Source organism: Triticum dicoccoides, chromosome 3B (assembly GCF_002162155.2).
Source record: "Triticum dicoccoides isolate Atlit2015 ecotype Zavitan chromosome 3B, WEW_v2.0, whole genome shotgun sequence".
Classification (NCBI taxonomy): domain Eukaryota; kingdom Viridiplantae; phylum Streptophyta; class Magnoliopsida; order Poales; family Poaceae; genus Triticum; species Triticum dicoccoides.
Genome location: NC_041385.1, coordinates 241,549,362 through 241,563,029, shown reverse-complemented (window position 1 = coordinate 241,563,029; position 13,668 = coordinate 241,549,362). Strand labels below are relative to the sequence as shown.

Below are 13,668 nucleotides of genomic sequence, written 5' to 3'. Positions count from 1 at the left end.
GAGAGGGCCCAGAGATACCTCTCCGACAATCGGAGTGACAAATCCTAATCTCGAATTATGCCAACCCAACATGTACCTTCGGAAACACCTGTAGAGCACCTTTATAATCACCCAGTCACGTTGTGATGTTTGGTAGCACACAAAGTGTTCTTCCGGTAAACGGGAGTTGCACAATCTCATAGTTGTAGGAACTTTGTATAAGTCATGAAGAAAGCAATAGCAGTATACTAAACGATCAAGTACTAGGCTAACGGAATGGGTCATGTCAATCACATCATTCTTCTAATGATGTGATCCCACTAATCAAATGACAACACATGTCTATGGTTAGGAAACATAACCATCTTTGATTAATGAGCTAGTCAAGTAGAGGCATACTAGTGACTATAGTTTTGTCTATGTATTCACACATGTATCATGTTTCCGGTTAATACAATTCTAGCATGAATAATAAACATTTATCATGATATGAGGAAATAAATAATAACTTTATTATTGCCTCTAGGGCATATTTCCTTCATGTTCATGCTCAAAGCTGGCACTAAATAACAATCATTGAGGTTTAAAACTAATCCCGTAGGTAAATGTAGAGGTAGCGTGCCGACGGTGATCACATCGACCTTGGAACCATTCCCGACGCGCATCGTCACCTCGTCCTTCGCCAGTCTCCGCTTATTCCGCAGCTCCTGTTCTGAGTTACAAATATGAGCAACCGCACCGGTATCAAATACCCAGGAGCTACTACGAGTACTGGTAAGGTACACATCAATTACATGTATATCGCATATACCTTTGGTGTTGCCGGCCTTCTTGTCCACTAAGTACTTGGGGCAGTTCCGCTTCCAGTGTCCGCTTCCCTTGCAATAAAAGCACTCAGTCTCAGGTTTGGGTCCATGCTTTGGCTTCTTCCCAACAACTGGCTTACCAGGCGCGGCAACTCCCTTGCCGTCCTTCTTGAAGTTCTTCTTACCTTTGCCTTTCTTGAAACTAGTGGTTTTATTGACCATCAACACTTGATGTTCCTTTTTGATCTCCACCTCCGCTGATTTCAGCATTGAATGTACCTCAGGAATGGTTTTCACCATCCCTTGCATATTAAATTTCATCATGAAGCTCTTGTAGCTAGGTGGGAGCGACTGGAGGATTCTGTCGACCACCGCATCATCCGGGAGATTAACTCCCAGCTGAGATAAGCAGTTGTGCAACCCAGAGATTTTGAGTATGTGCTCGCTGACTGAACCATTCTCCTCCATCTTACAACTGTAGAACTTGTCGGAGACTTCATATCTCTCGACCCGGGCGTGAGCTTGGAAAACCATTTTCAGCTCTTGGAACATCTCATATGCTCTATGCTGCTCAAAACGCTTTTGGAGCCCCGGTTCTAAGCTGTAAAGCATGCCGCACTGAACCAGGTAGTAATCATCACTACGCGACTGCCAGGCGTTCTTAACGTCTTGAGTTGCTGGGAAAACGGGTGCTTCACCTAGCGGTGCATCTAGGACATATGCTTTCTTGGCAGCTATGAGGATGATCCCCAAGTTCCGGACCCAGTCCGTATAGTTGCTGCCATCGTCTTTCAGCTAGGTTTTCTCTAGGAACGCGTTGAAGTTGAGGGCAACATTAGCGTGGGCCATTTGATCTACAAGACATATTGCAAAGATTTTAGACTAAGTTCATGATAATTAAGTTCACCTAATCAAATTATATAATGAACTCCCACTCAGATAGACATCCCTCTAGTCATCTAAGTGATCCATGATCCGAGTCAACTAGGTCGTGTCCGATCATCACGTGAGACAGACTAGTCATCATCGGTGAACATCTTCATGTTGATCATATCTTCTATATGACTCATGTTCGACCTTTCGGTCTCTTGTGTTCCGAGGCCATGTCTGTACATGCTAGGCTCGTCAAGTGAACCTAAGTGTTTTGCATGTGTAAATCTGGCTTACACCCGTTGTATGTGAACGTTAGAATCTATCACACCCGATCATCACGTGGTGCTTCGAGACAACGAACTTCCGCAACGGCGCACAGTTAGGGGGAACACTTTCTTGAAATTATTATAAGGGATCATCTTATCTACTACCGTCGTACTAAGCAAATAAGAAGCAAAACATGATAAACATCACATGCAATCAAATAGTGACATGATATGGCCAATATCATTTTGCTCCTTTTGATCTCCATCTTCGGGGTGCCATGATCATCATCATCACCGGCATGACACCATGATCTCCATCATCGTGTCTTCATGAAGTTGTCACGCCAACGATTACTTCTACTTATATGGCTAACGTGTTTAGCAATAAAGTAAAGTAATTACATGGCATTATTCAATGACACGCAGGTCATACAAAAAATAAAGACAACTCCTATGGCTCCTGCCGGTTGTCATACTCATCGACATGCAAGTCGTAAGTCCTATTACAAGAACATGATCAATCTCATACATCACATATATTTCATTCATCACATCCTTTTGGCCATATCACATCACAAGGCATATGCTGCAAAAACAAGTTAGACGTCCTCTAATTGTTGTTGCATGTTTTTACGTGGCTGCTATATGTTACTAGCAAGAACGTTTCTTACCTACGCCAAAACCACAACGTGATATGCCAATTTCTATTTACCCTTCATAAGGACCCTTTTCATCGAATCCGATCCGACTAAAGTGGGAGAGACAGACACCCGCTAGCCACCTTATGCAACTAGTGCATGTCAGTCGGTGGAACCTGTCTCACGTAAGCGTACGTGTAGGTCGGTCCGGGCCGCTTCATCCCACGATGCCGCCGAAACAAGATAAGACTAGTAGTGGCAAGAAAATTGACAAAACCAACGCCCACAACAATTTTGTGTTCTACTCGTGCATAGAAACTACAGATAGACCTAGCTCATGATGCCACTGTTGGGGAACGTAGCAGAAAATAAAAATTTTCTATGCATCACCAAGATCAATCTATGGAGTCATCTAGCAACGAGAGAGAGGAGTGCATCTACATACCCTTGTAGATCGCGAGCGGAAGCGTTCAAGAGAACGGGGTTGGGGGAGTCGTACTCGTCGTGATCCAAATCACCGATGATCCTAGCGCCGAATGGACGACACCTCCGCGTTCAACATACATACGGTTGGGGAAGACGTCTCCTCCTTCTTGATCTAGCAAGGGGGAGGGAGAGGTTGATGGAGATCCAGCAGCACGGCGGCGTGGTGGTGAAAGTAGCGGCGATCTCGGCAGGGCTTCGCCAAGCTCAGCGAGAGGGAGAGGTGTTACGGAGGGAGAGGGAGGCGCTAGGAGCTGGGGTGCGCAGCCCTCCCTCCCCCCTCTTTATATAGGGGCCCTGGGGGGGCGCCGCCCCCCTAGAGATCCCATCTCAAGGGGGGAGGCGGCCAAGGGGGGGGGACTTGCCCCCCCCCCCCAAGCCAAGTGGGGCGGCCCCCACCCCTAGGGTTTCCAACCCTAGGCGCAGGGGGAGGCCCAAGGGGGGTGCACCAGCCCACCAGGGGCTAGTGACCTTCCCACTTCAGCCCATGGGGCCCTCCGGGATAGGTGGCCCCACCCGGTGGACCCCCGGGACCCTTCCGATGGTCCCGGTACAATACCGGTGACCCCCGAAACTTTCCCGGTGGCCGAAACTGGACTTCCTATATACAAATCTTCACCTCCGGACCATTCCGGAACTCCTCGTGACGTCTGGGATCTCATCCGGGACTCCGAAAAACTTTCGGGTTACCACATACTAATATCTCTACAACCCTAGCATCACCGAACCTTAAGTGTGTAGACCCTACGGGTTCGGGAGACACGCAGACATGACCGAGACGACTCTCCGGCCAATAACCAACAGCGGGATCTGGATACCCATGTTGGCTCCCACATGTTCCACGATGATCTCATCGAATGAACCACGATGTCGAGGATTCAAGTAATCCCGTATACAAATCCCTTTGTCAATCGGTACGTTACTTGCCCGAGATTCGATCGTTGGTATCCCAATACCTCGTTCAATCTCGTTACCGGCAAGTCACTTTACTCGTACCGTAATGCATGATCCCGTGACCAACCACTTGGTCACTTTGAGCTCATTATGATGATGCATTACCGAGTGGGCCCAGAGATACCTCTCCGTCATACGGAGTGACAAATCCCAGTCTCGATTTGTGTCAACCCAACAGACACTTTCGGAGATACCTGTAGTATACCTTTATAGCCACCCAGTTACGTTGTGACGTTTGTACACCCAAAGCACTCTTACGGTATCCGGGAGTTGCACGATCTCATGGTCTAAGGAAATGATACTTGACATTAGAAAAGCTCTAGCAAACGAACTACACGATCTTATGCTATGCTTAGGATTGGGTCTCGTCCATCACATCATTCTCCCAATGATGTGATCCCATTAATTTTGTATTCCGCTATTCCGACGAATATTTTTTTAGTCTTGCTTATCTTTATCTTATCTTATTTTCCTAGTTGTGCTAAGTAATGTGCGCATCAATGACATCCAATGTCCATGGTCAGAAAACCGTAACCATCCATTGATAAACGAGCTAGCCAACAAGAGGCTCACTAGGGACATGTTGTGGTCTATGTATTCACATATATATTACGATTTTCGAATAACATAATTATAGCATGAACAATAGACAATTATCATGAAAAAGTAAATATAATAATAACCATTTTATTATTGCATCTAGGGCATATTTCCAACAAACCGTGCCTCTTGCGGAAGGAAGAAAAATAGAAAATACGTATTTTTTTCCATTTTTGAGAGGCACAACCGTGCGTCTTGTGGAAGCAAATCCGTGCCTCTCACAGAAGAAAAAGAAAACACGTTTTTTTTCCATTTTCGAGGGGCACGCCCGTGCCTTTTGTGGAAGCAAATTCATGCCTCTCGTGAAAGTAAAGCAATACGTCCCACGGAAGGGAAAAAAGAAAACACACTTTTTCGCATTTTTTTCAAAAGCTAAGAAAGACCGTTGAAAATTCGAATACCAAAAAAGCCCATCTAAAAAGCCAAAAATGCATGAAAATAATAATTCAAAGGAAGCGTCAAGAACACAACACGTGACGACGGCTAAAAGCACACCAAATGGCGCGCTCTTAGCCCACCACAAATGACCCTTGAGGAGGCCTCCGAATGAGCGCTCCTCAATTAGTTGCTATCCCTAAAACAGCGAAATCACTGATTAAGGAGTACTCGTTGCAAAGAACACTCCACTTTCCCAGGTCGTGACAAGTGGCACACATGCAGCGCGCCAGTTGTTGCAACCTGTGAGTTTTCCCTTTTTTCTAGATCTGTTTATTCAAAATGTTTTATCTCTTAAACTGTGCGTCCATATCTCGAACCGTTTTCACCATTGGATTCCTCGCGTCGAGATCTTCAAAACTAGATCCCATGTTGATATGGTTTGACGAACTTTTTTTTTCACAAAAAAACAGGACGAAATAAAACAAATGAAAAAACCGAACCGGGAGCACAATTTTTTCTCTTTCCGAAAGAGGCACGTCCGTGCCTCTCGCGAAATCACAATTGTGCCTCTCGTGGAAGCAAAACCGTGACTCTAGTGGGAGGAAAAAAAACCAGAAAACGCGTTTTTTTCCGTTTCCGAGAGGCACAGTCATGACTCTCGCGAAAGCACAACCGTGCCTCTCGCGAAAGCAAAACCGTGAATCTCACGAAAAAAACAGAAATTGCGTATTTTTTCCCTTTCCGAGAGGCACGACCGTGAATCTCGTGAAAGCACAACCGTGACTCTCGCGAAAGAAAGAAAAAAAACCAGAAAATATATTTTTTTCCTTTCCGAGAGGCACGGCCGTGACTCTCGCGAAAGCACAACCATGCCTCTCGCGGAAGTATAACGTGACTCTCGTGAAAGAAAAAAAACCAGAAAATGCGTTTTTTCCGTTTCCGAAAGGCACGACCGTGACTCTCGCTAAAGCACAACCGTGCCTCTCGCGGATGAAAAACCGTGACTTTCGTGAAAGGAAAGAAAAGAAAATGCGGTTTTTTGCGCATTTTTTTTTCAATTTTTTTATCGAAAAGCTAACGAAGATCGGGGGGAAACCAAAACGTCGAATAAACCCAAAAAAAACCCGTTTAAAAAGCCGAAAACGCGTGCGAAAAAATAAAAAAACAAAATTCAGAGGGAACGTCCCGAACGCGACACGCGGCGAATGGCTGAGAGCGCGCCAAGTGGCGCCGATCGTTGCGAGGCTCCCGAAGGAGCGCTCGTTAACTAGTTGCTCTCCTAAAACAGCTGAGAAAAAAAATGTGGACTGGTCGACCTGGAAGCGCGATATGTTGCAATAGAGAAAGAAATAAAGCTAAATGGGCCGAGCCTAAGGTGGAAGGAAGGTGTGCGCCAGTTTACGGGAAGAACTATAGGCCCAGGCCCAGCACACATATCGACGTTGAATAAACACCGTCCAACCATCTCGGCCTGGCCCAAGTAACAAGTTTAGGGGCTTCGCTCGTACTAGAAGTTATAGCCCTATTTTCCTCGGCCCGTCCGGTGAGATCGAGAGACTACCGACAGAGGAAGAAGAAACACGCCGCCGTCGACCCCCATCCCCTCCCCCTCCCCCGCCTCCGCCGCCGCCATAATCGAGCAGCCATGTTCGGCTCCACCAATCCGTTCGGGCAGTCGTCCGCTAGCGCTTTTGGGCAGACCTCCAGCAACCCCTTCGGGGCCCAATCGGGGTTCGGCCAGACCAGCACCACCACCAACAATCCCTTCGGCAGCCCGACCACCGCCTTCGGTGCGCAGACCGGGACCACCTCGCCTTTCGGCGCCACCTCCTCCACCGCCGGCGCGTTTGGCCAGCCATCCGCTCCGGCGTTCGGGGCTACATCCACCCCGGCGTTTGGGGCCGCGCCAATTGGCGGATTTGGCCAGCCATCCACGCCGGCGTTCGGCACCCCGTCGTCCTCTCCGTTCGGGAGCTCCACGCCAGCCTTTGGTGCGTCGCCAGCCCCTGCGTTTGGCGCGGGCGCCACATCCTCCGGCTTTGGCAGCGGTTTGTGCTCTGCTCGCAATCTCGGCATTTATCTTCTACCACTATGAACACATTTTATTATTCATTGTATTTTGTTAATTACTGGATCTTTACTGGCCATGCACATGCGCACCTTTTCATTGCTAACCTTGCCGAAATCTATCACAGTTATACCTCGTTTCTTGAAAGGTTAGAATAGAGCTATGCTGAAGCAACCTTTTAGGTTTTGTTATCTGGCTGATTTGCAAAAAAAGAAAAAGGTTTTGTTATCTAGCACTGAAGCTTGATGCTTACTTTGGAATTCCTCTGTCCAACTATTAAAAATCACAACTCTTGCTGGTAGTTCCAAAGGTAGCAAATCCCCCTATTTCGTTATTCTAAACTGGCTCCTAATGCTCCTTTGTAATTAAGGGGCTGTTTGGATGGTGGCTGGGAGTTGCCCCACCAAAAATATCGGCGTTGACTAGTAGGATGGGCTCCTGCTTGGATGGAGGCCAAATCTTCTCAGCGACGCCAATATTTTGGCTAGCAGTTTTGATTTCATGCCCGCTTGCTGGCAAAATGAAGGCGGAGGATTCCCTCTCCAAAATATTGGTGCGCTTTGATTTGATAGGGCAGACGCGGGCCGAATCAGAAAAGCCGTTAAGCCACGTCATTTAAAAATGGTAACCAGGCGCGGGTCGACGTTGTAATGCTGCAGGGCAAGCTCCCTATGCAGTCCTGAATCGTGAAGGCAAAGCAATTATAAGCCATTTGTATCAAGTGCCATGCCTAACTGCCCACTTGTGCACACGTCTGCAACTCTGCATGCACATCTCTCTGTTCTGAAACTGGCTCCTAACGCCTATCCGTAATTAACCATGTCATTTTAAAACGGTAATTAGAAGCAGATCGGCTAACGCGTTATACGTACTCCCTCCGTTTCTTTTTACTCCGCATATAAGATTTGGTCAAAGTCAAACTACACAAAGTTTGACCAAATTTACAAAAAAAAATGAACATCTACAGTACAAAAACTATATAGTATGAAAATATGTTTCATGGTGCATCTGAATATATCGATTTCATATTGTGAATGTATATATTTTTTAATATAAAGTTAGTCAAACTCTATAATGCTTGACTTTGACCAAACCTTATATGCGGACTAAAAAGAAACGGAGGGAGTACTATGGTGCAAGCACCCCTTTCTACAGTCCTAACTCATGAAGGCAAGCCAATTATAAGCCATTCATATAAACCATCCCTAACTGCCCGATTGTGGACACATTTGCATGCACATTTAATACATATTAAAACCTCTAGATTTGATCTACTTGCTTAAAAAGGAAGTCAAACCATTTTGTACCGAGAGACGGTCCATACGGTAGTACACAACAATCCTTCTGAACATCACAACCGTTCTTATATTTATAAAGATCTAATTAATGTAATGCTTCGAGTAGATACTTTTCAGCTTAAAGGATTGAGGTTCATATATAACTATAGTATTGAAAAACTGCAGTATTTTAGTCTATAGGTACCAGATACCATAGTTTTGACATATCAAACTATTTTGTAGTATTGGGAATACTGGGACAGTGTTTGGCTGGTGCATGTTTACAACGATGTAAATTAGCAAGCTAGCCGGTTCATAGCAGTTGCAAACATGCACGATATTTGCTGGCCAGTGGTTGCAAACTGAACAGCCATGCATAAGCAGACCCGGCCGCATGCTATGCATCAGCGGCGTGGCTTGGAAGCACGCGGCGTCGCTCTGGCCTGGCTGCGGCTTGGCCGACAGCGGCGAGCGCGAGCGGTTGGGAGCAGCACATGCGCGGCGAGCAAGGCCACGACATGGTAGCGCGGCACACGTACGGTGTGGCTATGATCGCACGCAACGGCGTGCACAGGCTCATCCAGCAGTCTGTTGGGAGTTAGCGTTGCAGCCAGCAGCATGTGCGACCATGGCATGAGGTGGCCAGGGGGCTGACCTGATGCACAGCGCGTATGTGGAGCGGAGGAGCACAAGTAGGGTAGGAAGGACACCATTTTTATTTCCATTGCCTTCTCTTGGTTTGTGCCATGGCTGACGATCTTCAGGGCGGTGGCGATGGCTTGGGAGCGAGGAAGGCGATAACGAACAGTCTCGTTTTCTTCGCGTGCTATGTTTTTGAAATAGAAGTCAAGGGTTCTTTTTTTAATGTGGAGAAAATACCACAGTTTTGACAATACGACAGTTTGTTGGGGTTGCCAAACAGCTCACAGTAATTAAAACCATGGTATTTTAATAATCTGTAGTATTCTCATAATACTTGGAAAAAACTGAGCTATCAAACGGGGCAAAAGACAGTTTTGTATAGTTTCGTGAATGATGTGACAAAAGAGAGTCTTTCATGAAAGCATCATCTGCAGAAAGACAGATTTGTATGATTTGAAGGACTACACAAATCTAATAGCTTTTATTTTTGTTGATAGCAAGGGCAAGCATCATAAGCAAAAATCCTGTAGCAGTTAACGTGCATGCAGGTATAGGTGCATGAGCTAAAGCGGGAACGGAGTTGTTCGAAAAATGGAGTTCCCTAATTCTCTAAAACACATACATTTCCGTAAGCATATTTGTATGAACCACATTACAAGATTGCCTTTCACACAGTTTGCCAGTATTAAATACATGCATTTGGAACACTCTATACGTGTCTATTTGATGTCTTCTGTATTATACTTCATAGGTAGTATTAACATCGATACATTACCCGCAGCAACCACGTGCACGGCACTAGTTTTTTTTAGGGGTTCATAAATGACACTAGTTGTGAGTATTTTATTCAAACATGCTTATATGGATACAGCAGAAGTCATTTGGTAGTTATATTTGTTTTGGCAGCATGTATTCATATTTTCATGTAATGTTTAAGTTTAATGTCGCATTTCACATTCGTTCCACTAAAACCGTTTTTGTTCTTATAATTTTAACCTATAATTTTTTGGTGTGTGATGTAATGCCCTCTACTCTGCAAATTTTGCAGGATCTTTGTTTGGACAAAAGCCAAGTTTTGGTGGTTTTGGATCATCCCCTAGCCAGTCTAGTCCTTTCGGTAGCACATTTCAGCAAACACAGCCAACATTTGGCAACAGCACTTTCGGCGCCACAACTACACCGGCCTTTGGCACCACGACGACGCCATCCTTTGGTGCCACAACCACCCCAGCGTTTGGCTCAACATCAACATCCCTATTTGGGGCTTCCAGCACACCAGCATTTGGCTCCACACCCTTCGGTTCAACCACGACTCCTAGTTTTGGATCCTCAGGAACCACAACATTTGGTGCGAGCAGTGCTCCAGCTTTTGGAGCTTCAAGCATGCCAGCAAATGCTTTTAGTTTTGGTTCTTCCCCATCCTTTGGACAAACAGCATCTGCAACCGGAAGCACTCCGTTCGGAACAACTCCTTCGCCTTTTGGGGCACAAACGTCTCCATTTGGCTCGCAGACAGCAGCACCAGCATTTGGGCAAGCTTCATTTGGAAATCAATCTGGAGGAACCAGAGTACAGCCTTATGTGCAGACACCAGATCCTGACAGTGCTACAAGTGGTACTCAGCCTGCTGCAAAACTTAATTCCATATCAGCCATGCCTGCATACAAAGAGAAGAGTCATGAAGAGTTGAGGTGGGAGGATTACCAGCGTGGAGACAAGGGTGGACCAAACTCTTCTGTAACTCCAGTGGCGAACAGCTTTCCAACTCCGTCGCCAAGTTTTCAAACAAATCCGCCGGCAAATCCATTTGCTAAGCCCTCTACAGGTGGTTTTGGTGCCACTCCGAACCCATTTTCGTCGCCCACAGTTACCCCATTTGGACAAACAAGCAGTTCTGCATTTTCAGCAAATACCTCACCATCTCTATTTGCGAATACTACTCCTTCATTATTCAGCACGCCATCGACAACCCCAAATCTTTTCAATAATAGCTTATCCATTAGTAATAATACTCAATCAGCTGGGCTGTTTCAGTCTTCCCCTGCAATAGCGCCATTTAGCCAGTCGTTTAGCCAGCAATCAAGCACCCCAGCTTTCTCCACTGGTATATTCAACACACCGAACCCTGGAATGACCGGAGGGCTGTTTGGCAACACATCTTCACCTTTTCTAACAGTAAGCATCCTATTCCTGTGCAATTGTCATATTTGGGCTTGTACTTATCAATTATCATATTATTATTCCTGTCATGTAATCCTCAACATTGTTTTCCTGCAAATAACACGTTGATCCTCACTCCTTGTATTTTTAGTCAACATTTCAACAATCTGCTCCTGTTCAGCAGACTCCAAGCTTATTCTCATTCCAACCTCAAACCCAACCAGGTTAGTGTTTCTCTCTCCTTACCATTTAGAGGCTGCTTGGCTTGGTGCCAAAAGTTGTCAGCCAATATGCAGGCAAGCCAAAAAAAAAAGGGTATCTTGCCTGCCTATCAGAACTTGGAATTTTTTTTGACAAGTTCTGGAGTTAACAAATATTGGCTAGCCAATTTTTGACTGCCAACTGAGCATGATCTCAGTGCTTATGTTTCATTAATGATTTTGTTTTTAACTTTTTTTCTGCGTATGCATGCCTGCATGGATACTGAAGCTTCTACAGGTGGATTCACTGGTTTTTCCAACACGATGAATCTGGCTCCATTTGGACAGCAGTATGACTCTTTCCATTTGCTTTGTCAGAAGTACATTTATTCTTTACTTTTTTTCTCTCTAGTGATTTGAATGAACTACTGGTAAGGTGATGGTAAACGATAATGCTGATATATAATCTGGAGATTGGTCGTGTAGTTTGTAGATACAAGAATCTACTCGATGGTTCTTTCAGCTTTTATCTGATAACTTCGAAGTTTGAACTATTGTGTGTTTGTTTGTCTCTACAGTGGAAACACGTTGTTTTGACTTGGTTCATAAATTTAACCTCATAAATGAGTATTAGGCAACACCTGTTATTGCTTCATCCCCATGTAGAATATACTTTTTGAACTGAAGCAAATAGTTTTTCTTTGGACTTGTAAATTTGTAATGACCCGTTGCATATTTGATGCAGAACCACCAGCCAGTCCAATATGGTTATGCAGCCGACTCTTGTTTCAAATCCCTTCGGGACACTTCCAGCAATGCCTCAGATGTCCATTGGGAATGGTGGATCCGCACCCTCTATCCAGTATGGCATATCAAGTTTGCCGGTTAGTTTTTACCATCTTTTAGTATTTGCAGTAGTTTCTGTAGATTGAAGGGCAGTAGAGATGGGCACGATGGGTACTTATTAGCAGTTTGTATTTCTGAGGTTAAAAGCATTTTGCTGCCCTGCAGGTTCCTGAGAAGCCTCTTCCAAGCAGAACAGTATCCATGGTGGTTCCTAGGCATTTGTCGCAGAGAAGGATAAAACTGCTGCCACGAAAATATAATCAGACATCTGATGGGAAGGTTCCGTTTTTTGCCGATGATGAAGAATCTCCTGCAACACCAAAAGCGGATGCCTTTTTTATCCCTAGAGAGAACCCGAGGAGTCTGATAATCCGTCCAACTGACCAGTGGCGTTCACGTAGTGCGGCTGACAGGCAATCAGTACTGAGAGATTCAACTGATCTTGACAAACATAACGATGCTTTGGTTGGGAAGGAGCGCGGCAAGGCTGTTGTGTCACCGGCTCGGTCTGGTTCAGTGGAAAATGGCACCTACCGTGATGAGCACCACCAGGCATTACCTGAGGCGCATGCGAATGGTTCTTCTGTTGAGAAGCTCATACCTAAGCTATCCCAGGCAGATTACTTCACGGAGCCTAGTTTAGAGGAGCTTGCCGCCAAAGAACGTGCTGAACCAGGTTACTGCAGTCGGGTGAGAGACTTTGTTGTTGGACGTCAAGGCTACGGCAGCATCAAATTCATGGGAGAAACTGATGTAAGGGGCCTTGATCTGGAATCAATCGTGGAATTCAATAACCGTGAAGTGATTGTGTACAAGGACGATAACGAAAAGCCCCAGGTTGGTGAGGGCCTGAACAAAGCTGCTGTCGTGACTCTTTTGAACATCAAGTGTGTTAACAGGAAGACAGGCGATCAGTACACGGAGGGTCCAAGGGTAGACAAGTACAAGGAGATGCTGGTGAAGAAGGCTGAGGAGCAGGGTGTGGAGTTCATCTCGTTTGACGCTGCAAAGGGTGAGTGGAAGTTCAAGGTGAAGCACTTCAGCTCCTATGGTTTTGCTGAAGCTGAAGTAGGCCTGGTCGATTCCCTGTAGCTCGGTCGATGGAAGTTGTAACTGGTCTGGGTAACTGATTTGGGAGGACGCTCGTTGTGACGCTTTTGTTTTCTGAATTATATGACTTTCTTTCGTTTCTATGTTTTGTACAAATCTTGTTTGCGTAATGCACAACGTTGCACTAGTTTAGTGTGTGTGTGTGGATTGGATATCGATTTGCTGGTCGTTTCTTGTCGGATGTAGGTTTATGGACGCTTTTGAAAGTCTGTCAAAATTGTGTTGTGATCCGTTCCAAAAAGAAGAGCAAAATAACTATAAAGAAGATTATAGAAGACCTAGCTACATGGCATGTTTGTGTCTTCGTCGTATCTATAATTTTTTATTGTTTCATGTCATTATGTCAATATTATTTTTGAGAGTAACACATTGATCCAGTGCTAGTTTC

General features: G+C 45.4%; 1 protein-coding gene across 2 annotated transcripts; it reads left to right on the top strand.

Annotated features, from left to right (window-relative positions):
* The first annotated feature begins 6,561 nt into the window (after nt 1-6,561).
* On the top strand, nt 6,562-13,412 carry LOC119275713 (nuclear pore complex protein NUP98A-like). 2 transcript variants are annotated; one of them, XM_037556612.1, is made up of 6 exons: nt 6,562-7,025; nt 10,013-11,139; nt 11,276-11,348; nt 11,623-11,674; nt 12,070-12,208; nt 12,336-13,412. In XM_037556612.1, exons 1-6 carry the CDS (start codon nt 6,623-6,625, stop codon nt 13,260-13,262), a joined length of 2,721 nt encoding a protein of 906 aa, XP_037412509.1. In that variant the 5' UTR covers nt 6,562-6,622; the 3' UTR covers nt 13,263-13,412. The 2 variants fall into 2 exon arrangements, with proteins under 2 accessions (XP_037412509.1, XP_037412508.1); XM_037556611.1 differs by having other exon boundaries at nt 6,563-7,025; nt 11,614-11,674.
* The last annotated feature ends 256 nt before the right edge of the window (nt 13,413-13,668 follow it).